Here is a 25159-nt window from a genome sequence, read left to right on the forward strand (position 1 = left end):
AATTCTGTGCAACTACAAATGATCTATAACTGGGCTAATAACTTACTAACTAGCAAAGGATAAGAACAAAATGTGCATGTGGCGACATGCAGCTCTCGCTTTGATCTCAAAACAAGTGCATCTACTCACAATCGCTCATGCTGTAAACACAGTCCAGTTCAAAGTGAATGGCACAGATCCATATATGGCAATGGTCTATTTGCATATAGGCCTACAGGAGCTCTGATTGTTTATGCCACACAGGTCTGTGTAGAGTACGGGTTGAGTAGTGCCTGTCAATGCAATAGAATCCTACTCCGATGCGTTCTGCCTACAACAAAATCTCTTGCATAGTTCGTTTTGTTTCGGTATGTTGCATTGAAAGTGGCTGATATTGCGTTGATTCGATCACAATTGCCACAGTAAAGGGAAACTATAGAACAGTGGTCACCAACCTTTTCTGAATCAAGAAGATCACTTTGAGTCAAAATGCAAGCCGAGATCTACTGTTCAGATTTATTTTTTAACATGACTTAAAAAACATTAACCAATTAAAAACAGCCCTGTAGCAATGAGGTTTGTGCAGTAAGCTATAGGCCAAATATATTATCGCCGCATACTGGCTTTGCTTGAATTGCCCTGCCAGTGCATTGTTGTTCAGGACAATTAAAAATATATTTCAAAATTTGAGGTAGGCTATATGACACCATATCAAAACAATAGGAACACAAAGCTTTATCGTTGTTTTTTTTACAGAAATGTTTGGCAATCGACTAGGAATGCCTTGGAGATCGAGTGGTTGGTGACCATTGCTCTCGAAAGTTGAGTGAAATTCAATCTTGTGCTTCTCTCTTAGAGGGAACATTGGCTGACAGACATTCATCGTGGCACTGTCATAGGATGCCACCTTTCCAACAAGTCAGTCCGTCAAATTTCTGGCCTGCTAGAGCTGCCCCGGTCAATTGTAAGTGCTGTTATGGTAGGCCACACAAGCTCACAGAACTGCCGAGTGCGCGGTGCACGTAAAAATCATCTGTCCTCGGTTGCAACACTCACTACCGAAGCAAGTCCCCGCAGCAATGTTCCAACATCTAGTGGAAAGCCTTCCCAGAAGAGTGCAGGCTGTTGTAGCAGCAAAGGGGGGACCAACTCCATATTAATACCTATGATTTTGTAATGAGATGTTCAACGAGCAGGAGTCCACATACTTTTAGTCATGTAGTGTATCTTTAAAACGTACTATAACTAATAGCTTTATAGCTAATGTACTCCCCTTGTCACGTGACCTGCATAAACCCCTGTCATGTGATGTGACTTGTTTCCTCTTTGACCCTTGGTGTCTCAGACATGGAGTTCCTGGAGGTTCTGCTGGAGGGTCTGAACCGGGTCCTCCTGGTCCGTGGGGGCGGACGCGAGGTCATCACTATCTACTCTTAAACGCTTGCGGCCACAAAACCTTGGGGTTACTGGGGGATTGTCAGAGGGGGGGCCATGTTACTGGACAGAGGGCTTTTTAGCCTCAGAAGGGACGACCAATCAGGGCAGTGTGATGTCATAGCATCAGCCTGATTAGTGGAAAGAGCACATGTGTCCTGGGGCCTATCTATCACGTCGACCGACTGGAGGATAGAGCATTCTGACACTAACATTTAATCTGACACGTGTTAATGTTTATTGTATGGATGTTCTTCCTTTTTCCCCCTTCACTCCCTCTCTATGTTCAGTTTTCATGTCTGTTGATGGTAATTGTGTATCATAATCAGCAGAGGACCACAGGGTTAATATGGACATAGGCTGTGTCTGAAATGGCATCCTATTCCCTATATAGTGGACTACTTTTGACCCGTTGGCCCTATATCATTTCGTACACAGCCATAGTCTCTCTAGTTTGTCCATCTTTGCCCTCATTTTGGTTTTGGTTTTGTGCTCATCTTTCAAGTAAGATTCAGATTGAGGATGCACAAAGTAAATGTGCTGCCTTTAAGATCTCCCTGAACTCAGAACCAAATCTACTTTGAATCCTGAAAGAGATAAATACGGTTCCTGCTGTCACCTATTATCTACAAACTCGGTAGGAACGTTGTTATCTAGAATAATATGCTTCTGACTCTTTCCAGTATCCTAGCCCACAGCGGAGCTCTGTTAGAACGGGAGGCAGCAAGTCCAAAAAAAGCATACTTTTATTTTAATTCTGTTCCACAGATCAGGATGTTGCTATGGCTTTCCTAAGCTCCATTGTCCCTTGGTTATTAAAGGTGGGGTCATATTTGGAGGTGTTCTGTCCTACTGGTATCCTCGTATACCCCTGGAGCTACTCACAGCGGAGTTCGGTCAACCTCAATTCTAATTGAGGAAGTTAGGGGGTCTAACTCAGAAGCGGACCCACCTTGTTAATCCATACTAGGACTAGGGGGAACTAGGTTTATTCATGTATTTAATCTGTGAAAGGGATTTATTGTTTATTTTGCTTGTTGCTAATTGTCGTCTTGTTGTTGAGTGCAGCACGACATCTGAAAGAGGTCTGTGTATGGGGTGGGGAGCTTTGGCAAGGATAGGCCAAGGATTTTAATGTGCAATAGATGCTGTTAATATGGTGAATTGCAGACAGGCCTGAGACACAGAAGGTGGTCCACCTTGCCTGGTGGGGTCTCCTTAATTGACCCTGTTTTATTGGCTCTGTAACGTTGGTCAACCCCCCCGACTTCAGCCATTGCTTTAAGAAATAGCCATAGTATATATCCTAGTATTTAGCCCATGTTAACTGTGTTACACCCAATACACAGCATAAAGCATATTTATTTATGTTGTGATTATTGGAAATTGTATGCAAGGGAGCAGGGAATGAAAGTAGTTTTTTGTAAAGAGCCTATTTTCAGGTACAGGAGTGCTGCTTTCAATTCACATACTGTTCCACAGATTCACAAATCTAGGACAACTGGGGTCATCAAGGTATTTCACCTACCAGAGCCCATTCGATATATACATCAACATATAGGAAAATCATGAGATGGTTTGACACTAACACTGAATCTGAATTAATCATCAACTAAAGAATTTGTCAACTTCTCTGTGACCCTCAAATCAGTCATTGTGTTGCTTGACAGTTAAAACAGAAGGAAATGTGCTTGTTGGAGTCATCCTCTGATGGCCTAGCCACTGTTGACTGTTCAGGTACTGTAGGCTCATTTTCAGCACGGTGTCGTTAGAGACATCGGCAGTCAGCGTTTAGCACAGTCTTCGATGTACAGTACTGCACTGATACGGTAGATTGCATTGCATTGTTTGGCTCTGATCATAGAAGTATTTAGGCTGGGATGTTGTAATACAGTGATGCCACCACATTCAAATGGTTGTGATTTGTGAGTATCACGTCTATCACAGGACACCAAACCAAGATGCTGTACTGGAATAGAAAAGTGTCATTATGAAATAGCTATGTCCCATGTTGTGCTCCGAACCATCAATGTTTTCTCTCTCTGATGAGCACCATGCAGAGTGGGTAGGTGAGTAGAGCTTCTGAAAACATGCGGTCTCATAGGTCAATCATATAGGTGTGGTCCGTAGGTATCAGGTGATCATACTGTTCAATGTCAGGATTTGTTCTTATGTTATTTGTGTTTTTAATTGTACGTGCATATTCTCTAGGTTTCATGTTTTCAATTGACCATGATGAATAATTTTGACTTTGTATAGGAAGAAACGTGCCAAAAAGACTAAGACTGAAAGTATATGCTTGTCAATGTCAGCCACAGTACACGCGCCAACTGTCGCCCGTGCTTGTAGGGCAGGGGAAAAAGCAAGATCACCTTCAAATTGTAAATACAATATACGTTATTATAACCAGTTAATGCTTTTGATTTGGAGACGCACAGAGGTCAACACATTTGAACTCAAATTCTTACCTAACAGACCATTTTGATGAGCAACAGAGTTTGTGGTTAAAAAATGAGTTCCTTTTAGGCTACATATCAACAGTGGAAGGATTGGCATCTGTGATTTCTAGTGCATGTGAAGCCCAGTTTTATAGGCAACTGGAAGTCGCCAGATATAAGAAACTATTGGGGCAAAGAAAGGAAGGAATCACTCATCAAACTCGTCTGTATTTACATCCACAGTTTATTTTGAACCCTTTTCGTAGCTGTGCAGTATTTTATAACCAGAACATTGTATTTTTCTACAGTATGTCATGAAAACAACCTAGCGTCGACCATCAGATAATGTTTTTATGTTTCCGGTGTGTTTTTGTTTTGTTTTTCCGACATACACCTGTGTAACTTGTAGTCATAGTGTCTGTTTGCACTTAACAGTTATGTTATACTTGATTTTCTGATACTCTTTAAGTGTTACTTTTCAGGACTGGAGTATTTCGATTTTATGGAGGTGTGGGATGGATGGGGGGGGGGGGGGGGTGTATATATTCCAAGTTGTTTGCAGATCTGTTTTGTTTGTGTGTTTCTCAAACACATTGGAAACACAGACTTTGGCAGAGATTTCACCGAAAGGATTTTTGAGGAGCCAGTTGGAGAATAGGTTATGTTACTGATTTTAAGTTAATTGAAAATGTATTTTTATTTTAGGTTTTTAGCCACCAAAGATACAATCTTTGAGTCTGTGATATGAAATGTCACATTGTTAATAGTGTAAGAAATAAAGTTGAACTAAAAACAGCGCAGCTTGCTTACTTGAGCTGAATAGCAGCAAAAGAGATGACTTCAAACCTTTTTAGAGAACACAAAACTAAGACTTCTGGGTGACAGTATGCAAGCGGTATATGTTTCATTTACCTGGTTAAAGTGACGAGAGAATGTAATCTACCTCATGGTGGCCATGGAGGCTTCATCGAAGGAGAAGCAACCTGTCGAATCGCTTTCTCTTTTCTCTGTACATAGTTACAATCTTTTATATGAAGCGATTATTAGCGATTGGGGAGTGAGCCTCCATTCTGAGGGAGAACCAGCGTGTGTGTGTGTGTGTGTGTGTGTGTGTGTGCACAACTCACATATTGTACTCTAGTAGGAGTTACTTTTGGGCGCATGCGTAGCGAAGGGTAGCCCTTTAAATTATATCTGTGCCTCTGAGTAATGAATAAATAAAAGTGCTGAAATATGTCTGAACTGTACAAACTCCTGTCATTTGTTATGTTTTTCACTGTATTGAAGTATTTATTTTAACATTGTAATATCTCCTAATCCAAGTAGTGTGTTGAGAAAAGTATATTGTGTAGAATGGACATAGTGCATTCTGGAAGTATTCAGACCCCTTGACTTTTTCCACATTTTGTTAAGTTACAGCCTTATTCTAAAATGTATTAAATATAGTATTTTTTCTCAGCAATATACACACAATACCTCATAATGACAAAGTGAAAAAAGGTTGTTTTTTTTACTTTTGCAAATGTATTACAAATACAAAATAACTTATGTACACAAGTATTCAGACCCTTTGTTATGAGACTTGAAATTGAGCTCAGGTGCATCCTGTTTCAATTGATCATCCTTGAGATGTTTCTACAACTTGGATTGGGGTCCACCTGTGGTAAATTCAATTGATTGGACATGATTTGGAAAGGCACACGCCTGTCTATATAAAGTCCCATATCTGACAGTGCATGTCAGAGCAAAAACCAAGCCATGAGGTTGAAGGAATTGTCCGTAGAACTCAGAGAAAGGATTGTGTCGAGGCACAGATATGGGGAAGGGTACCAAAACATTTATGCAGCATTGAAGGTCCCCAAGAACACAGTGGCCATCATTCTTAAATGGAAGAAGTTTGGAACCACCAAGACTCTTCTTAGAGCTGGCCGCCCGGCCAAACTGAGCCATCGTGGGAGAAGGGCCTTGGTCACTGTAGTTCCTCTGTAGAGATGGGAGAACCTTCCAGAAAGACAGCCATCTCTGCAGTACTCCACCAATCAGGCCTTTATGGTAGATTGGCCAGACGGAAGCCACTCCTCAGTAAAAGGCACATGACAGCCTGCTTGGAGTTTGCCAAAAGGCACCTAAAGAATCTCAGACCATGAGAAACAAGATTCTCTGGTCTGATGAAAATGAGATTGAACTCTTTGGCCTGAATGACAAGCATCATGTCTGGAGGAAACCTGGCACCCTCCCTACGGTGAAGCATGGTGGTGGTAGCATCATGCTGTGGGGATGTTTTTCAGTGGTAGGGACTGGGAGACTAGTCAGGATCAAGGCAAAAATGAACGGAGCAAAGTACAGCGAGATCCTTGATGAAAACCTGCTCCAGAGCGCTTAGGACCTCAGACTGGGGCTAAGGTTCACCTTCCAAAAGGACAACAACCTTAAGCACAGAGCCAAGACAACGGAGGAGTGGCTTCGGGACAAGTCTCTGAATGTCCTCGAGTGGCCCAGCCAGAGCCCGGACCTGAACCAAAAAGTGCTTCAACAAAGTAATGAGTAAAGGGTCTGAATACTTATGTAAATATTATATTTCAGTTTTTAATTTGTAATATATTTTCTAAAATTTAAAAAAAAAACTGTTTTTGCTTTGTCATTATGTGGTATTGTGTGTAAATTGATGAGGGGGAAAAAAGCTATTTAATACATTTTAGAATAAGGCTGTAATGTAAAAAAAGAAAAAGCCAAGGGGTCTGAATACTTTCCGAATGCACTGTATGCTACTCTGACATGTAGAGTAAGGAATCATGTCGGCTCTGTTGATGGCATTTCTAACCGTTGGACAACTTTCAGTACATTGCACCATCCTGTCCTGAACGTGACCCAGGATATTGCATCTGTCACATGGAGACAGAACACTGTAGAATCTCTCCACCAGGGGGCAGCCAACCCTTTATACATCTATGTGGTCTGAAAAGCCACATCTTTTGCACGCTTATTTTGCGAGAGAGAGAGAGCAAATATGTGTCCCACTGCATTCGGAGTGACAGAGTTGATCAGATGTCTGAGTTTTGACAGAGTTTGGGTATGTGTTGTTAGATCAAACCTTTTTCTGTATCCAAAAGGGGTCATCAAGACTTCTATAGCCTCCAGAAATCACTTTTATCTGGTTTAAGATGTAGTGGTTAAGCAGTGCCGTTTGTGTAACCTTTTACGACCTTAGTCACCTCTGATAGATACTGCTGAATTGTAGTTTCATTAGTCTTTGCATTAAATGCCCCTGTGACGAACCCCAAGTTGCTTAACAGGAGGACAAAAAGGGAAGAGAATGGTTTGGATAGTTTCAGTGGACATGTCGTTTTTTTCCCTGTTATGATGCTGTTCCTATCACTTTTGCTCTCACTAACAGGTAAATACTTATCTTGGAATTTGCATTTGTGTATTTACAGTGTACTATGTGAATTATACATGAATATATTGTGGGTTAGTACATTGTCTGTAAAACACGTGATTGTATAGTCAGAGGAATTGTTCGTTATAGTACAATCATGACAAGCCATTGGTGCTGAAAAACTGTCCAGTAGGAGCCTGCTAAGTCCTGAATGAGACCGAGGTTACTGGATACCTGGGTGACACAGTAACCATCTTCTGTCATTATGAAAAATTCTATAAGCATCGTATTACGGAATGGTGCAGGGGCAAGAAAATCGTCATGTGTGAGCGGCTGGCTGACACCCAAGGTTTCAAGCGGGGATTCTCCATGTCACTATGAGTAACCTCACGGCAGAGGACGAGGACTGGTATTTGTGTGTTGTATCCTGGTCCGTCTACAAGGACATTTACTATCCAGTTCATCTCTATCTCAAACCAGGTGAAGGATTTTTTTGTCTGTGTGTGTGTGTGCGCTGACAATCCTATATTCTCATGCTGATGGACAGAGAAAATATTTTGAGAGTACATTCAGGCCTCCATACTCGTGCTCCTAACTCTGGACTTCTATCACCAACAGGTCCTAACCAGAGCCAAGGTACATGGTACTGGTCACTCCTCCTAGCCAGCCAGCCAGCCAGACCGACCAGACACCCCAGTCAAATGGCCCACAGCAGGACGTGACCGCCGTCTGTCTGCAGCAAATCAACAGCACGAGCATCTCATACAATGAGAGAGAGACACAAAGACAAAGTGTGTTGCAATGTTATTCAGTTCGTTTGTGATACTGTGTCATACCACACACACAGATGACTCACCTTGACATGACCCTGCTGGGCTGGCCCTCTTGCTCAGACATGAGAATGGTTAGTCATGATGAGTGTGAAGATGCACATAGCCTACGTGGACTGCTTTGGTCTCTGTTACTGTAGGTGGGTTAAAACAAGCCTGTGGTTGTAACTTGTAAATGATGCCCTTTACTAGTCTGTCTTCCTATACCTACAGGTTTATATGGACGGTCACCAGATGGATTCTCTTTGCCATCCTGCTAGCCTGCACTGTGACTGCTTCAAGCCCTGCACCCTTCACTCCCTGGTTGAGTTGCCCTTACCGATTGGCTAATGTCAGGTATTCTCCTTTCCCCATAAGATTAAGGTTTGGATTGGGGTTAGGGTAATCTGATCCTAGATCTGTGGTTAGAGGCAACTTTTCAAATTCTTACTACACTGGACAAGGAAAGAACCAGAACCTTGGCCGTGAATGACCTTTGACCTCCTCTCTTACAGTATATGAATCGTCAGCACAAGCTGGGCAAAGTACTGCCACTGTTTTCCACCTCAGTTTGCTCTGTTTACAGAATCAACGGCACACTCTGCCAAAGACAAACTGATATAGACACTGTGGATTATGTCAGCAAGTCCACAGTGGTTACAAAATAAATGGAAGATGTGGTGCTGAAGGCTGGACTAATCTGTATATTGACTTATTAGGCGTATGTGACATTCAGCTTTGTCCATTCAGACAGAGAATTTATTTGATTGTTGTTGTTGACTTATGTCAATTCCACAGCTTGTCAGTTCAACATAGAGATAGTGATCACACTATGCAACATATGCCAAAGCAGACAGCTCTGTGCGCTCGCTCGGTAGGCCTAGAAATACACCATATATACAAAAGTATGTGGACACCCCTTCGAATTAGTGGATTCGGCTATTTCAGCCACACCCGTTGCTGACAGGTGTATAAAATCAAGCATACATCCATGCAATCTCCATAGACAAACATTGACAGTAGAATGGCCTTAATGAAGAGCTCAGTGACTTTCAACGTGGCACCGTCATAGGATGCCACCTTTCCAAAAAGTCAGTTCGTAACATTTCTGCCCTGCTAGAGCTGCCCCGGTCATCTGTAAGTGCTGTTATTGTGAAGTGGAAGTTTTTAGGAGCAACAACGGCTCTGCTGTGAAGTGGTAGGCCACACAAGCAACACTCACTACTGAGTTCCAAACTGCCTCGGGGAGCAAAGTCAGCACAAGAACTGTCCGTCTGGAGCTTCATGAAATGGGTTTCCATGGCCGAGCAACCGCACACAAGCCTAAGATGACCATGCGCAATGCCAAGCGTCAGCTGGAGTGGTGCAAAGCTCACCGCCATTGGACTCTGGAGCAGTGGAAAGGCGTTCTCTGGAGTGATGAATCACGCTTCACCATCTGGCAGTCTGATGGACAAATCTGGGTTTGGCAGGTGCCAGGAGAACGTCACCTGCCCAAATGCATAGTGCCAACTGTAAAGTTTGTTGGAGGAGGAATAATGGTCTGGGGCTGTTTTTCATGGTTCGGGCTAGGCCCCTTAGTTCCAGTGAAGGGAAATCTTAACGCTACAGCATACAGTGACATTCTAGACGATTCTGTGCTTCCAACTTTCTGGCAACAGTTTGGGGAAGGCCCGTTCTTGTTTCAGCATGACAATGCCCCTGTGCACAAAGCGAGGTCCATACAGAAATAGTTTGTTGAGATCGGTGTGGAACAACTTGACTGGCCTGCACAGAGCCCTGACCTCAACCCCATTGAACACCTTTGGGATGAATTGGAAGGCCGACTGCGAGCCAGGCCGAATCGCCCAATATCAGTGCCCGACCTTACTAATGCTCTTGTGGCTGAATGGAAGCAAGTCCCGGCAGCAATGTTCCAACATCTAGTGGATGCTGTTTTAGCAGCAAACGGGGGACCAACTCCATATTAATGCCCATTATTTTGGAATGAGATGTTCAACGACCAGGTGTCCACATACTTTTGGTCATGTAGAGTACCTCCATATTATCATTTCAGAGTGAGTAGCAGTAAAATAAAGTGAACTGACAGAATCTGGGAGATGACGCCCACTGTGAAGTGTCCATGCCTAGGAGCAAGGCAGCGTACAGCGAACTCAATCCTGATAAAATTCCAATCCTTGCTGGCACCCAGGGCATTGTGCTCTGCTGCAGAATTCAAAGTAGCTCAAGTCCGTCATATGATAAGATATGCCAACTGCCAATGAGGTTCGAAGATTTCGCTTTTTTTTTGCTTAAGCCTGTAGTATTATCCAGCATTGCAGTGTCACATGGTTTATCAGTCTCTCTGTGACATCCAATAACTTCACAACAAAGTTGACAACAAATGCAAAGTTTCCAACGTCTTTGCAATTGTTACAAACAAGCAACACATATAAATATGCTTTAAATGAAAACTGAGATGACTGCATTAAAATATAAACAGTAGGCTATAGGCCTATTTCAATCATATTGAAATATATTTTATGATCAATCGAGTTCTATTTTGCTTATAGGCTACTGTCTGTAATTTGTCTCAATATATTTCATGATGATGATGCCTAACGTGCGCAATGACATGCCAAATCGGTGGTTTAGTGCCTTTTTATTGGGTAAGTGTTAGAATAAGCCGCCTCTATTTGCAGCTCTCTAGGAGCTGATCCATTGTCAGTATTGTGAAACAATTCTAATGTTAAGGAAATATTTGAATGGAGAAGGCTGATCCGAGAGCAGCATTACCTTTCAAACACGTATGTGTACATTTATTTTGCAACTCTTGTGCACACAACCCGGGCGGTCTGGTTAGCATGTTAGGCTTATGCTTGTTTTAACAATGCATATTTCCAACAACAGCCAAAGATGTAACATTCGTTTCCCAAAACACCACACATAGAGAACAGTTGCTACGTGCGCTGTTGGAACATGTGTCGATACTGATAGGATCGAAAGAAAGGCAGTGCTGCTCTCGGATCAGCTTTTATAATTAAAATCTTACCTTATCATTATTTCGCAATACTGACGACGGATCAGCTTCTAGAGAAATACAGTACAGTGGCATCAGAAAGGATTCACACCCTTTGACTTTAGGAGTTTGCTTTGTTGCAAACAGGATGCATATTTTGGAATATTTGTATTCTGTACTGGCTTCTTTCTTTTCACTCTGTTAATTGTGTTAGTATTGTGGAGTAACTACAGTGTTGTTGATCCGTCCTCAGTTTTCTCCTATCACAACCATTAAACTCTGTAAACGTTTTAAAGACACCATTGGCCTCATGGTGAAATCCCTGAGTGGTTTCCTTCCTCTCCGGCAACTGAGTTAGGAAGGATGTCTGTATCTTTGTAATGACTGGGCGTATGTAATTAATAACTTCACCGTGCTCAAAGGCTTGTTAAACAAAAATTTACTCCTGAACTTATTTTTGTTTTCCATAACAAGAGGGTTCACTACTTATTGACTCAAGGCATTTCAGCTTTCCATTTTTAATTAATTTGTAAAAATTTTGAAAAACATAATTCCACTTTGTCATTATGGGGTATTGTGTGTAGGCCAGTGACAAAAAGTGGACGTGAATACTTTCTGAAGGCACTGTATTACCACCTACGGCTGCAAATATTGATGTGGCTTGTTCTAATGTTTACCCAATAAAAAGTAACAAAATCATAGATTTGGCACATCATTGCGGCATGTTAGCCTGAAACGAAATAGAGACAAATTACAGACAGCCTACAAAGTAGCAAAATAAAATGTATTAAACATTAAATATATTTCATGATTGAATAGGCCTAATGTATGTGAATGCAGTCATCTCGCTTTTCATTTGAAGCATATTTTTATACGTCGCTTGTTTGTATCAATTGCAACGACATTGGTAACGTTGTATTTGTTGTAGGCAGCTTTGTTTTGACGTTTTGGCGGTCACAGCGAGACGGATAAACCATGTGAGTTTAGCGGAGATCTTCCGTGTACAAATTGAAGCTGTAGGACAAAAAAAACATCGAACGACGCATTTAGCTGTTCTACGAGTGGTCTGAGGCAGGCGTTAGATTACGAGCATTTAAGTACCACGTTATAATAAAGATGGTTTTGGTTAACAGCTCGGAGATTTAACGATACTCCTACTAAGGTTCTAACGATGATCTTAGCCGTAAGATGCTTTTTGGAAACCAGGCCCTGGTCTTTAAACTATACTCCGTTATTGCACCTGCTGCGACTATGATGGGCGTCAAATTCTAACCGCTTCATGCCAGGGGCGAGAGGGTTAAAACTGGGAGGGATCACTCTCCGGAGCCTGACGTATCCAGCACAGTCATTGCAGAACTGGGTTGCAACGTTAATAAAAGCTGCATAATACTGCTGGATCATCGGCGTTGCATGCATTTAAATACAGGCATCATCCCAGGCCTATTGAAAGCGACTGGAATGCTTTTTCACACCTCTACAACGCTAACAGGAAATTCTGACTTGTTTTCTTGGTTTCTATATCTGTACAGAGGGCGTTGCAGGAAAGACAGAAAGTGACATGCCCTTCATTCGTAGCCGGACGCGGTTAATTCAGAATGGTGCATTTTAATTTGTGTATCTAGAATACGCGGATTTTCGTATAATTGTTGTGATAACGGCGGATACGACAATATCTATTACAAATCGATCAAAACGGATGCTAAAATGCGAGGTGCCAGGTCGATTTGAGCGGGTGGATGGCCAATCTGATGTTAACAATTGCGTTTCTCCCCGCGTCTGCCGCGTTGCTATGCTGTGAAGCTGGTCGTGAAGACCGGGCACTCGAGCCATGCTTCCCGGGGTCGGCGTGTTTGGCACCAGCTTGACCGCGCGTGTGATTATCCCTCTTCTGAAGAACGAAGGATTCGCCGTCAAGGCTCTATGGGGACGGACTCAGGAGGAAGCAGAGGAGCTGGCCAAGGAAATGAACGTACCGTTTTATACCAATAGAATCGACGACGTTTTGCTGCATCAGGATGTGGATTTGGTGTGCATTAACCTGCCTCCACCTTTGACGCGGCAGATTGCTGTCAAAACATTAGGTGAGTCGGGGATGCTGTGACATGAGCTTCCTTGGGTTGATAGCCTATATATGGCGTTTGACTTATTCCCCATTGATTTCACGAGGACTGTTATACAGCTTATTACAACATTGCCATGTATTATTTTCAATGAACAGACGTAGAGTAAGGTAGGCTTTTTGCGGAGAAGTGTATCTGATGTTGCCGACAGCTGTGTCAGTCTCTCCCAATCAGCTGCAATCCAAATGAATGAAAATGAGCAGCCTATAGGAAAGTCACTTCTGTATAATCACTTTAAAATCCCTTACTAATAGGCCAGGGTTCGGGACACAATGTCCGTGCTATCTTAATTACATCTTCTTCAACATGAACCAGTTGACATTTGGTAAAGCAAGAACTTTTGCAATTGAGTCTACAGTTATTACATCATTATGACAGCAATGACTGGCTGACTATTTGAGAAGGGTGCAACTGCAGCTGCAATTTGGGGTGTTCCTGCACTTTACTGGCGGGAGGCGGGGGTAACCAGTAGACCGTGTCCTTTGCTACTGCCTGTCGGGCACTGTTTTCTTGCAGTTCTGTTAAAGACTGTGAGGGCAGGCGTGAGGGCAGGCGTGGGGATGTTCATGCAGGAACCAATGGTATACTCGAGGTGGGGGTGTTCCTGTAGATGCCCACAGGCAGGAATGCCCCAAATTGCGGGTTGCAGTTGCACACTATTGGACTATTTGCCTCTAGTCTAGACCATGTGATAATGGATAAATCAAATGGACAGACTGACACATGCAGGTGTCCAGTGACAATTATGAAATAGGAAATAACAATGGGACGGGACATGGGAGACCTAAAGATAACCCCATGCTGGCCGAGCCAGCAGAGGGCAAAACACATCACTAAGGCAACATCACAGAGAATGATACCCTTAATGAATAAAACCCTCTTAATATGCCTACTTTCTGTGGTCCTTGGAGCTGTGGCCTTGTTACATAAGTAGAGGCTGAATATATTTACATGATGTAGGATCTTAATTTGATCACTCTTTTGTTGGTGAGAGTTTTCCTACATAGCAGGATATGCAATCTTGTAGTGTATTCTAGGTTTAAAAAGGCTTCTAAAGTTTGTAATTTCTACTTTAACATTTCATTTTTATATGTTATTATTATTATAACCTGTTCTCCCAATTTCGTGGTATTCAATTGGTAAGTACATTCTTGTCTCATTTCTGCAACTCCCGTACGGTCTCGGGAGAGGCGAAGTCGAGGGCCGTGCGTCCTCTGAAACACAACCCAACCAAGCCGCACTGCTTCTTGACACAATTCCCACTTAACCCGGATGTCAGCGGCACCAATGTGTCGGAGGAAACACTGTACACCTGGCGACCGTGTCAGCGTGCACTGCGCCCGCCCGCCACATGAGTTTCTAGTGAGCGATGGGACAAGGACATCCCTGCCAGCCAAACCCTCCCCTAACCCGGACAACACTGGGCCAATTGTGCGCTGACCCATGGGTCTCCCAGTCGCGGCCAGCTGCGACAGAGCCTGGACTCAAACCCAGGAATCTCTAGTGGCACAGCTAGCACTGCGATGCATTGCCTTATACCACTGCGCAACTCAGGAGGCCACCACTTTAACATTTCAGACATGATTTGCCCTGATATAACATTTATAAATAATTTTAATCCACATAATAATTCACATTTCCTGTTGCTGCAGGATTATGTCCCTGCTGTAGCAAACTGGCTCAAATTAAGATCCTACATCTGTAGCTAGCATTTGGGTCAGACTCAGCAGATAGGAAATTATGGACTTTAAGGGGGAGTTTAGCAGAGTAAAACTAGTAGTAATTACAGTGTAACAGTGGCGTTTGGTGCTGTTTTAAGATGAGGGAAGACAAGATTTTTTTTCATGAGCACGGCCTTATTTCTATTACAGAATATTGGATGACTGTCATTCATATTCAATTCACCCAGCTCAATGTAACATCGATAGGTTTAGGCTACTATACCCATTATGACGTTGCTACAACCTAGCCTATGAATGAAAGTTTACAATGTAGACACAGGTGCACAGGTCAAGACAATTTCTTTTGTAAACAAGGTAACACACAGTGACACATTCAATACCGCCTTGCACACTCTTGCCTGCATCTATCTTGGGTGTAATCACTAGTCCAACAGTTGCAAACGAGTTTCTATTGGACAAATTCAGATATGTTTATCCATGTTTTCTTCCGTTTTAAGAAAAACATTTCAACAGAATCGGCGGAATGAATACACCCCTGATCACACGCAAACACAGTTCACTTTCATAGGAGCCACATACAAACAGCATGATCACTCATTTAGCTAACATAGCATCCCTCTCTGTTTGAGCCGGGTGTTTGAGTAGGCTAAACTAGCTAGCTACCACAGTTTAGTAAGTGAAAGTGAAAAAAATACTATGATACTCTCTCTCTTGCTTCTCCTTCATTTTTGAAGAAATGTATTTGTTCAAAACTGTTTAACTATTGTCTTTCTCTCTCTTTGAGTCAAATACTTACCACATTTTATGCATTGCACTGATATCTAGCTATAGCTAATGCCTTCAGTACTAGATTCATTCTCTGGTCCTTTGATTGGGTGGACAAAATGTCAGTTCATGCTGCAAGAGCTCTGATAGGTTGAACGACGTCCTCCGGAAGTGAATTACTGTGTAAGTCTATGGAAGGGGGTGAGAACCATGAGCCTTCTAGGATTTGTATTGAAATCAATGTACCCAGAGGAGGACGGAAACTAGCTATCCTCCGGCTACACCATGGTGCTACCCCACAGAGTGCTTTTGAGGCTACTGTAGACCTTCATTGCAAAACAGTGTGTTTTAGAGGGGTTGGGTTAAATGCATAAGACACGTTTCAATTGAATGCATTCATTCAGTGTACAACTGACTAGGGAAAGGGAGATACCTAGTCAGTTGTACAACTGACTGCCTTCAACTGAAATGTGTCTTACGCATTAACCCAACCCTTCTGAATCAGAGAGGTGCACCTGGGGAACAGTGGGTTAACTGCCTTGCTCAGAATGACAGATTTTTACATTGTCAGCTCAGAGATTCAATCTAGCAACCTTTGTTACTGGCCCAACTCTCTAACCACTAGGCTACCTGCCGCTAGGTATCCCTCTTTCCCTTTCATTAATCAATTATTTGGTGATGTGAATATTTTGTTTTATTTTACTAGGCAAGTCAGTTAAGAACAAATTCTTAGTTTCAATGACGGCCTAGGAACAGTGGGTTAACTGCCTTGTTCAGGGGCAGAACGCCAGATTTTTACCTTGTCAGCTCAGGGATTCGATCTTGCAACCTTTTGGTTACAAGTCCAACGCTCTAACCACTAGGCTACCCTGCTGCCCCTATTTAGTATAGTTTTATCTTAAAATGATAGCTTATTTTAATGTTTCACTCTTTTTATTTTTATGAAATCCACTGAGGAGGAGGGTCCTCCCCTTCCTCCTCTGTCCTCTGAGGAGCCTCCACTGCAGTGTCAGATACTACACAGGTATAAGAGCAATGTGAAATGTTGCCCAGATGAGTACTGGCCAGTGTGTGTTCAACATATGCCCATGTAGCTGATGTGATGTCAGCCCTTCCTAACCTGGAAGGCTTGTGCTCACTGTCCAGACCAATGTATTTGGTTATCGTTAATGTGTGAAGATTACATTTTACTTGTCATTTACCTTTCTTTGAAATTGTTGCCAAAGCACCAGATAGCAGCCTCAAGGACACAGCAGTGGTAGAACTGGATGGTGGCGTCTCTTCGGTAGAAAATGCTTGGGGTCGTTAAGGTTCATTGACCATAGTAACAAAGATGGAACAATTGAAACAGATGTTTCACCGGATGTATAAGTCTGAAGCATCCGGTTAGCATTTCCACTCACCACCAAATATGGTGATGAGAGGAGGCCCAGTGGCCGGCAGTGGGAGAAGATGGAGTGTGATGGGTTTTGCCCGACATTCTGCAGATTTTCGCATTGATGAAACATTTGATCTCAATACGGTTTTCTGTTCCCAAAAGTTGAACCTGTTACGAACAAAGTGGACTCGGTTTTGTAGACTTTACCCTTTGCCAAAGTTTTTTTTTAAAGTGTGTCATTTAGGAGTTCAAGGGCTAATTGAGTTATTGCACAGTTAACAGAGTAGGCGTTCCCTACCCTTTTTGTGGTACCTTAAATTGTCATGCTGGTATAACCAGAGCCTGAAGATATCAACAGTCACTGAGTAATCAATGTGTCATCATTGTAACTTTTGGAGTGAAATCATTGTACTAGTGTGTTAAAGGTGTGCTGATGTGCGTACAATGGCCTTTGTCATAACTTGAACTTTACTCTGGCGTGTGTAAATAAAGTTGCCACCAACCGTGACCACTCACGTGTAAACATGTCCTCTAGCTTCTGTTTTGACAGTCTTTCGTAGAGCCCCTTATTACATTTCCCACCCCAGTTTTGTTGGTTTAGGTAAATTTAGTGACAGTGCTAACAGATGATTGATGAGAGCAAGGCAAGCCTCTGTTTACTCCATGACTGGGCTAATGTGAAATATTAGAAAGTGTGACCACACACCACCTAGGATTTTGTTCCATTTATTGCTGTGGTGACTGTCTTCGTGTTCCCTCCCCACCTGAACAGGTACTGGCATTTTGAGTCACTTTACGTTCTCATTTCTCACTATGATGTCAACCTGGAATGCTGTAGCCCTGCCCATCCTTGACCAGTTTCCTCCATGTCTCAAACATTCTCTCTCTCTCTCTCACTCTCTCACTCTCTCTCTCACACACACACACACACACACACACACACACACACACACACACACACACACACACACACACACACACACACACACACACACACACACACACACACACACACACAGCGGCCCATGATGGCTCAGGAACTTGCTTTGACCACCAACCCACGCTGACTTGGAATAGTGGCCGTTGAATGCAAAGCTACTTCCCCTTTTCAGGGTGTGTGACAAGGCAATGCTTATCTCTCTAACACCGGCTTGTTTACCTCGTGCATCGTGTCGATAAGCCCTAATCAGACGGTTGCTGAACTGGAATTTGCACTTGGAAGGCATTTGCCGACTGTCTAACCAAAATCATGGATGGGGCCGGCCTGACAATGGACATTGAACCAAACTAAGGGGACCAGGGTAAAACACTGGCATGAGGCAAGTGATGTTTCCCAAGCAACTGGTATTGTTATGCGGTTTTACCCCTCAGTGTAACAATCTTGGTCACATTAAAACAAACTGGTCTAACCAACAAGGCCACATCTCTTCTTCAAAAATAATTTCTTCTTTGTTTTTGTTTTCTTCCTCCTTCCTACTATAGCATTACTAAGGTATCTGATGTTGGGAGTCTGAGACATTTCTCAGGGAATTGGCGCCCTGGCAAGCAAACACGCTGGTTGGGATTAGTAGCTCATCTTACAGTCTTCAGTTAAAGGACTTGCGTTAGCACCTAGAATGTATTGCCCGACAGTGTAAAGTGCATCAGTGTTTAGAAACTCCCTTACTCAAGTTTTACCCAAATTCATTAGCATTTCTTCTGCACTCGAGCCCGAAGAATTTCCATTTGCTGCTGTGCATTCTAGCAACTAGCTGGAGGATAAGATCAGATTGTGTGATGCAGGACAGATGCTAGATGCAATCAGAGACTGGAAGCAAATGTATTTTGAGGAAGAGGTGCAGGTGTACTTTCCCTCCCTTTTGCAGATTTGTCTTGTAGGCGGGAAGAAAATATAGGCGGGGAGACATTTAAACCTGTTTTGATGCACACTCACTATCTAGCACGTTCATCTGGTGTAGAGCGTGTGTGACACAGGTAGAGCCTTGAGCCTTCCTGTGCAATTCATGAATGAATACAAAGCCAAGTAGTGAAACCACAGGGTTGACTTGGTACAATAATTAGCCTACAAATGGCATCTTATCAGTACATTGACCAAAGTATCACCTGTTAATCTTTTGGCTTATCTGTCTCTTCTCTCTATGGCATGTCAATCTGTCCGTCTGTTTCTAAGTGTCCCTGGTTAGTTGAGACTGCTCACTCCCACTTTGAAGTAGTTTCAAAGGAACAGAAAAACCTACGGAGACGTGATGGGCGAGGTGAACTAGTTGGGCCTGGGAGGGAGGAGGAGGTTGACAGACTTTATAGTCTTCTCCACATCCCATTTTCCTTTGACCTATATGTCGTTATCAATAAAACTTCACAATACGGTGCAGAGCATTCGATTTGACTCCTGGGGGGCAAGGAGACCCACAGATCCTCTAAAGCCATTGACAACTACGTGCTGTTTTCAAGGGATTGTTAAATAAATGTTAGCAATATTTGGTTTTAATATCATCACTTCTCAAAGAGCATAGTCAGAACAACACATTTCCGATTATTCCACATTTGGCTCTATCATCAGAGTTTTATACAGCAAGCAACTGCATGCTTTTCATGACCAGTAAACATCAATCGACCATGTCATTTCAGATATGTGAGGGTAGCCTATCCATTTGGCATGTAGCTAGCTAGGATCAGCAAACAACATGTCATTTCGCTTCCTTCATCAGAGATGAGGCTCTTGGAAAGAGCTTGACATCGGCAAGTCCTCGTCCTGGTAAAGTCGGACTACTGTTATCACCACTAACATGGCAAGCAAATCTAACAATATTTGGATATAGCCATCTAGTTTACCTCCTGAAAGTTAGCTTGTTAACCAGCCATATTGAAGTGATCTGTTATTAGCTAGCTAGCCAATTTGACGTGGTCCATCAATCCATGTAGCCTATCATATCTGTCAGCAGCAATCGTGATGAAACAATCTTAAAAACAATGTTGAAAGTGGGATGTTAGCTAATTTCGCTAGGTAGACCTACATTGGTTGGAGGGAAAAGTACATTAGTTCTACTTACCACGATGTTTAGCCAATTATACAAAGTTTCTACCCGTAGCTTGCAAGGTAAACATTATCAGCTAACAGTAAATCGGCAACACAGGAGGCTGTTGAGGTGAGGAAGGCTCATAATAATGTCTGTAACAAAGCAAATGGAATGGCATCAACCACATGGAAACCATTTGTTTGATGTATTTGATACCATTCCACTAATTCCACTCCAGCCATTACCACAAGCCCGTCCTCCCCAATTAAGGTGCCCCCAACCTCCTGTGATCGGCAAAAGTGCCCTTCTGCTGCTTGGCAGGCGGAGCCGACAAAGGATGGGAAATTAATCCTAAACCACAAACCACATACTTGTCAGTTACAGTTCACTTTTTATTTTTATACCACTCAAATATCCAATTGTAATGAACAAAAGTATATACAAAACATGCAACAATTTCATTGATTGTACTGAGTTACAGTTTATATAAAGAAATCTGTCAATGTAAATAAATTCAGTAGGCTCTAATCTATGGATTTCACATGACTGGGAATACAGATATGCATCTGTTGGTCACAGATACTGTACCGTAAAAAAATGAGTCACACAATTGGCCTTAGGATCTTGTCACGGTATTGTTGTTCATTCAAATTGCCATCGATAAAATGCAATTCTGTTCGTTGTCCGTAGCTTATGCCTGCCCATACCATAACCCTACCGCCATAATGTTCACAACGTTGAAATCAGCAAACCGCTCGCCCACACGACACCGTGCACGTGGTCTGTGGTTGTGAGGCCGATTGGATGTACTGCCAAATTCTCTAAAACGACGTTGGAGGCGGCTTATGGTAGAGAAATTAACATTCATTTCTCTGGCAACAGCTCTGGTGAACATTCCTGCAGTCAGAATGACAATTGCACGGTCCCTCAACTTGAGACGTAACATTGTGATGTGACAAAATTGAACATTTTAGAGTTGCCTTTTAATGTAATGATCATGCTGTTTAGTCGCTTCTTGATATGCCACACCTGTCAGGTGGATGGATTATCTTGGTAAAGGAGAAATGCTCACTGACAGGGATGTAAACAAATTTGTGCACAACATTTGCGAGAAATTTGTTTTTTGTGCAATGGTCTTTTATTTCAGCTCATGAAACATGGGACCAACACTTTACGTGTTATGTTTATATATTTGTTCTGTGTAATTGTGTCCAATATTGAGAGATATCGTGAGGCTACCCTCACGCATCTGAAATTACATGATCAATTGATGTTTACTGATCATGAAAAGCATGTATTTACTTGCTGTGTAACTACATGTGCGCAATTGTTTTGCATGGAATAATCAGACATTTGATGTTCTGATCTATGCTCTTCAAGGGGTGATGATATTGCAACCAAATAGTTAACATTTATTTAACAATCGCTTGACAGCGGCACAAAGTTGTCAATGGTTTTAGCGGAGCTGAGGTCTCCTTGCCCGCCAGCAAGAAAATCGAACGCTCTGCACCTTATTGTAACATTTGAATGATAACGACCTACTCAGACTTTTCTTATCAGTGCATGCAAAGGAGAAGAGACGAGGAAAGGAGGCCACTCTAGTCTATTGAGATGCAGCCTCTGCTCTCTGGCTCAGTGTTGGGGTCTGATGCAACTGACCTTTGCACCGTGTGAGCCTGCCTGCACTCCTAAGCCTGACCCTGGCTTCAGCGGCCGGGGCTATCGGGTAACAGGTCAGCGTCCTCTGAGACGCACAGACAGACACTTCCTCATCAATAGAAGAAGTCCAAGCGGAGCTACCTGCTAGTGGACAGCTGTAGTGATTATAAACTGAGTGGTTCGAGCCCTGAATGCTGATTGATTGACAGCTATGGTATATCAGACTGTATACCACGGGTATAACAAAACATTTATTTTTACTGCCCTAATTACATTGGTAACCAGTTTATAATAGCAATAAGGCACCTCGGGGGTATGTGGTATATGGCCAACTGCGTTGCGTTGTGCCTAAAAACAGCCCTTAGCCGTGGTATATTGGCCATATACCACACCCCCTCGGGCCTTATTGCTTAATTATATCCTGTGGAAAGTAGGCCTCCTCTAGCCTAAACACTGCCCAGATACTACACTTCCAATACATCTGGTACCTACCAACTCTGCCTGGATTGGATATCATCATGTCCCCTGCAGTTACCTCACATGCGTGTAGGTTATGCTAGCTGAAACCAGCTGACCTCTGTGACACATTCTGTGGGCTTAAAGCCTTGCAATTGCTCATCCTACTCTGGTGGATATACTACAGCCACCTATCATGCTGTGGAGAAGTCTGAAGGAGGTCTTTCTAGGGAGCTTGGTTATGTGAATGTACTAGAGCAGCCCTCCACATGATATCTTCCTCTGGGTGCCTTCAGGGCACATTGTGGTCTAAATTAACTATTGGTCTTCCACTTCCTTCTTCCACTTCTGTTCTAGGTCCCTATTGTGAAGACTCAAGCTGTGTGTAGCTTTTTTGGCTCTGTGTTAGACGTATAGGAGACCAAATGACAGTGCCATTCCCATGCTTTTCCTCAATGTCGCCACTTGTTGTTTGGGAGTTTCCCGGCCCTTCATGTTCGATCCTGTTGGACGTCCATTTACATGCTAATAGAAGCTGCAGAGAGAGAGTGGGAAAGAGGGAGAAAGAGAGAGAGGCCCCTGGTCTTAAGGTCCTGTGAAATTGCCTTTGTTTGCTAACTGAATCGCAGAACAGGAGCTCTTTCAGGATACCTTCTCCCGGTGCTGAAAAGTGAGCATTCCTCAATTGGGGGAAGAGTTTACTCTTCGAAGCCCGTCTGTCTCTATGAAATGAGGGTCTGTTCTTTCGTTGCTTTGTGCCTCCACTTGTTGTTCATGTTTTTTGAAAGTGCCTCAATGGCTACATTTGGCCATGCATCCCACAAACGCAGTGATGCCTGGATGCATAATTCCTTTTTTTGCTGCTGCCATTCCTTAGTTCTATTCATGTTGTGACACGCTGCACTAATCGCCAGAAATTGTGCCCGTCATCCAAATATCCATCCAAACATGTTCTGCAGGATTGCCTTGTTGTTGCCAAATAATGTATCTGCTGACTTTTGTGGGGGCATCTTGATTGATGTTCCTTTGACCAGAAGCGAAGCGTAGACATTTGCCATAAACCACTCCTTCTAGGTAAGGTTAAACAGGGCTAATCTTGTCTACACAAAGTACAGACTTGCAGCTACTGTACCAGTCAGTAAGAAATCAGGGATGATGTCATTTTTCTGCACTGCATACACTTATAGACACAGAACCTATTGTTTCAAGATTTTGAAAAGTGATTTATTGTTGTTAGGATCTCTTTTTAATTTTTTAATTTGCTGATATTATTATCATTACCAAGGTGGAATCCTCCCGTAACAACGATTCCATGCCAGCTTACCAAAAATATTTTCTGGCTATCTCCGATTGTTCTGGCAATTCTTACATAGAAACTTCATTGGGATGTGCTTTTTCCATTTGTATCATTAACCATTTTTGAGAGAATCATGATGAAAGTGGCCATTTTAGGCCCTTTAAGACCATTTGATCTGTGAACCGTACATGATACAGACATCTTGGTGTCATTATACTCCTTATAGTGTGCTCTATAATATGGAGTATGTCTTGATTCTGAAAAAAAAAAAAATCACAAAAATATTATCTCAAAAGTACTCTTAGTTTTTGCCATTTTAAGATATTGTTTGGAACAATATACTGTACAAGTATATCACATTTCCAGAGTGGGCTCTCTGCTAAATCTAATCAATTTTATGAGCACCACCAACACTGTGAATGGGAAAATGTATTCAAATGGAACTTTCTGAATGTGCAATCCTAAAGGGCTGTGATTGGTTAATAACCTATAAAGTCATTTTCTATTCATAAACTGGGTGGTTCGAGCCCACAATGCTGATTGGCTGAAAGCCGTGGTATATCAGACCGTATACAATGGGTATGACCACAAAATATTTTTACTGTTCTAATTACGTTGGTAACCAGTTTATAATAGCAATAAGGCACCTTGGGGGTTTGTGGTATATGGTCAATATACCACGGCTAATGGCTGTATCCAGGCACTCCACATTGCGTTGTGCGTAAGAACAGCCATATACCGCACCTCCCCGGGCCTTATTGCGTAAGTATGGGTCATATAATTAAAAAGTACCAGAAAGCCCACTCTGGAAATCTTAACTTGTTTGAAGCATAAATTGTTACAATGTCTAAAAATAAACAACAAAAAGGGTACTTTTGAAATATTATTATATTTTGATGTTGAACAAATGAATGTGAAAATGTTGATTTCAGAATCTAGATATACTGCATATTTGAGAGCACAAGAAGCAGTGCGGCTTGGTTGGGTTGTGCTTCGGAGGACGCATGGCTTTCGACCTTCGTCTCTCCCGAGCCCGTACGGGAGTTGTAGCGATGAGACAAGATAGTAATTACTAGCGATTGGATACCACGAAAATTGGGGAGAAAAGGGGATAAAAAAAAATAAAAAAAGATGTTGTCTGTGTCATGTACGGTTCACAGATCATAGGGTCTTACAGGATGCATGTATAGGTCTAAAAGGGCCACGTTCATCATGATTTTCTCATAAATAAAGCATGTCAAACAATGAAGTTAATATGTGCGAATTGACAGAACAATCTGAGATACCAAAAATATTTTTGGGCTACGCTGGTGTGGAATCACCCACAAATGTCTTAAATATCCTTTATGTGCATTTGCACGGGAGCAGCCGCACTTGTGTTTCATAATTGGACAATGGGGAATAGAGACAGGTGGCAGGCCCATATGAGGCAGTCCCATGAGGGGAGAGCAGACTACTCTGGAAGGCCCCCAACATTCACCTGCATTCCTAAAGAGCCTTAACATAAGATTTGGTCTGACAGTGCGGTACCCCAGTTAGATTAACAATTATAGGATGGTATCAGTAATGCATCTACAACTGTGTTTTAATGCTTATAGATGGGGTTTGTAACACCATTGAAAGAAGAGACTTCTTTTAAGACCTACTGTAAGAACAGGAAGGCCATGTTTGTATCAGATCTAGCCGCAGTACATATCTCACTTCCTGTATGAGTGTGTTTTTGTGTGGTCGTGCTCTGGTATTTGAGAGAA

The 25159-nt window shown here is 42.5% G+C and overlaps 2 protein-coding genes and 1 long non-coding RNA gene across 7 annotated transcripts in view; all 3 read left to right on the forward strand.

The window, feature by feature from the left end:
* The window catches only part of slc12a7b (solute carrier family 12 member 7b), a 58118-nt gene extending 53025 nt beyond the window's left edge, over nucleotides 1-5093 (forward strand). For both annotated transcript variants that reach the window (XM_038997683.1, XM_038997684.1), the window contains one exon: nucleotides 1325-5093. In XM_038997683.1, the coding sequence (XP_038853611.1) occupies nucleotides 1325-1416 (92 nt within the window). In that variant the 3' untranslated portion in view covers nucleotides 1417-5093. The remainder of the gene's footprint in view (nucleotides 1-1324) is intronic.
* A 1478-nt stretch (nucleotides 5094-6571) lies between these two features.
* On the forward strand, nucleotides 6572-9000 carry LOC120050371. 4 transcript variants are annotated; one of them, XR_005477197.1, is made up of 4 exons: nucleotides 6572-7707; nucleotides 7846-8018; nucleotides 8271-8393; nucleotides 8552-9000. It is a non-coding gene; the product is annotated as an uncharacterized LOC120050371 (long non-coding RNA). The 4 variants fall into 4 exon arrangements; XR_005477195.1 differs by having other exon boundaries at nucleotides 6572-7245; nucleotides 7510-7707; nucleotides 8271-9000; XR_005477196.1 differs by having other exon boundaries at nucleotides 7846-8131; nucleotides 8271-9000.
* Nucleotides 9001-11953: 2953 nt separating this feature from the next.
* The window catches only part of gfod1 (glucose-fructose oxidoreductase domain containing 1), a 42767-nt gene continuing 29561 nt past the window's right edge, over nucleotides 11954-25159 (forward strand). Inside the window, exon 1 of the mRNA XM_038997685.1 lies at nucleotides 11954-13115. Coding sequence (XP_038853613.1) covers nucleotides 12863-13115 — 253 coding nt within the window. The 5' untranslated portion in view covers nucleotides 11954-12862. The remainder of the gene's footprint in view (nucleotides 13116-25159) is intronic.

The sequence above is a fragment of the Salvelinus namaycush genome, chromosome 7 (assembly GCF_016432855.1).
Source record: "Salvelinus namaycush isolate Seneca chromosome 7, SaNama_1.0, whole genome shotgun sequence".
NCBI classification, from domain to species: Eukaryota; Metazoa; Chordata; class Actinopteri; order Salmoniformes; family Salmonidae; genus Salvelinus; species Salvelinus namaycush.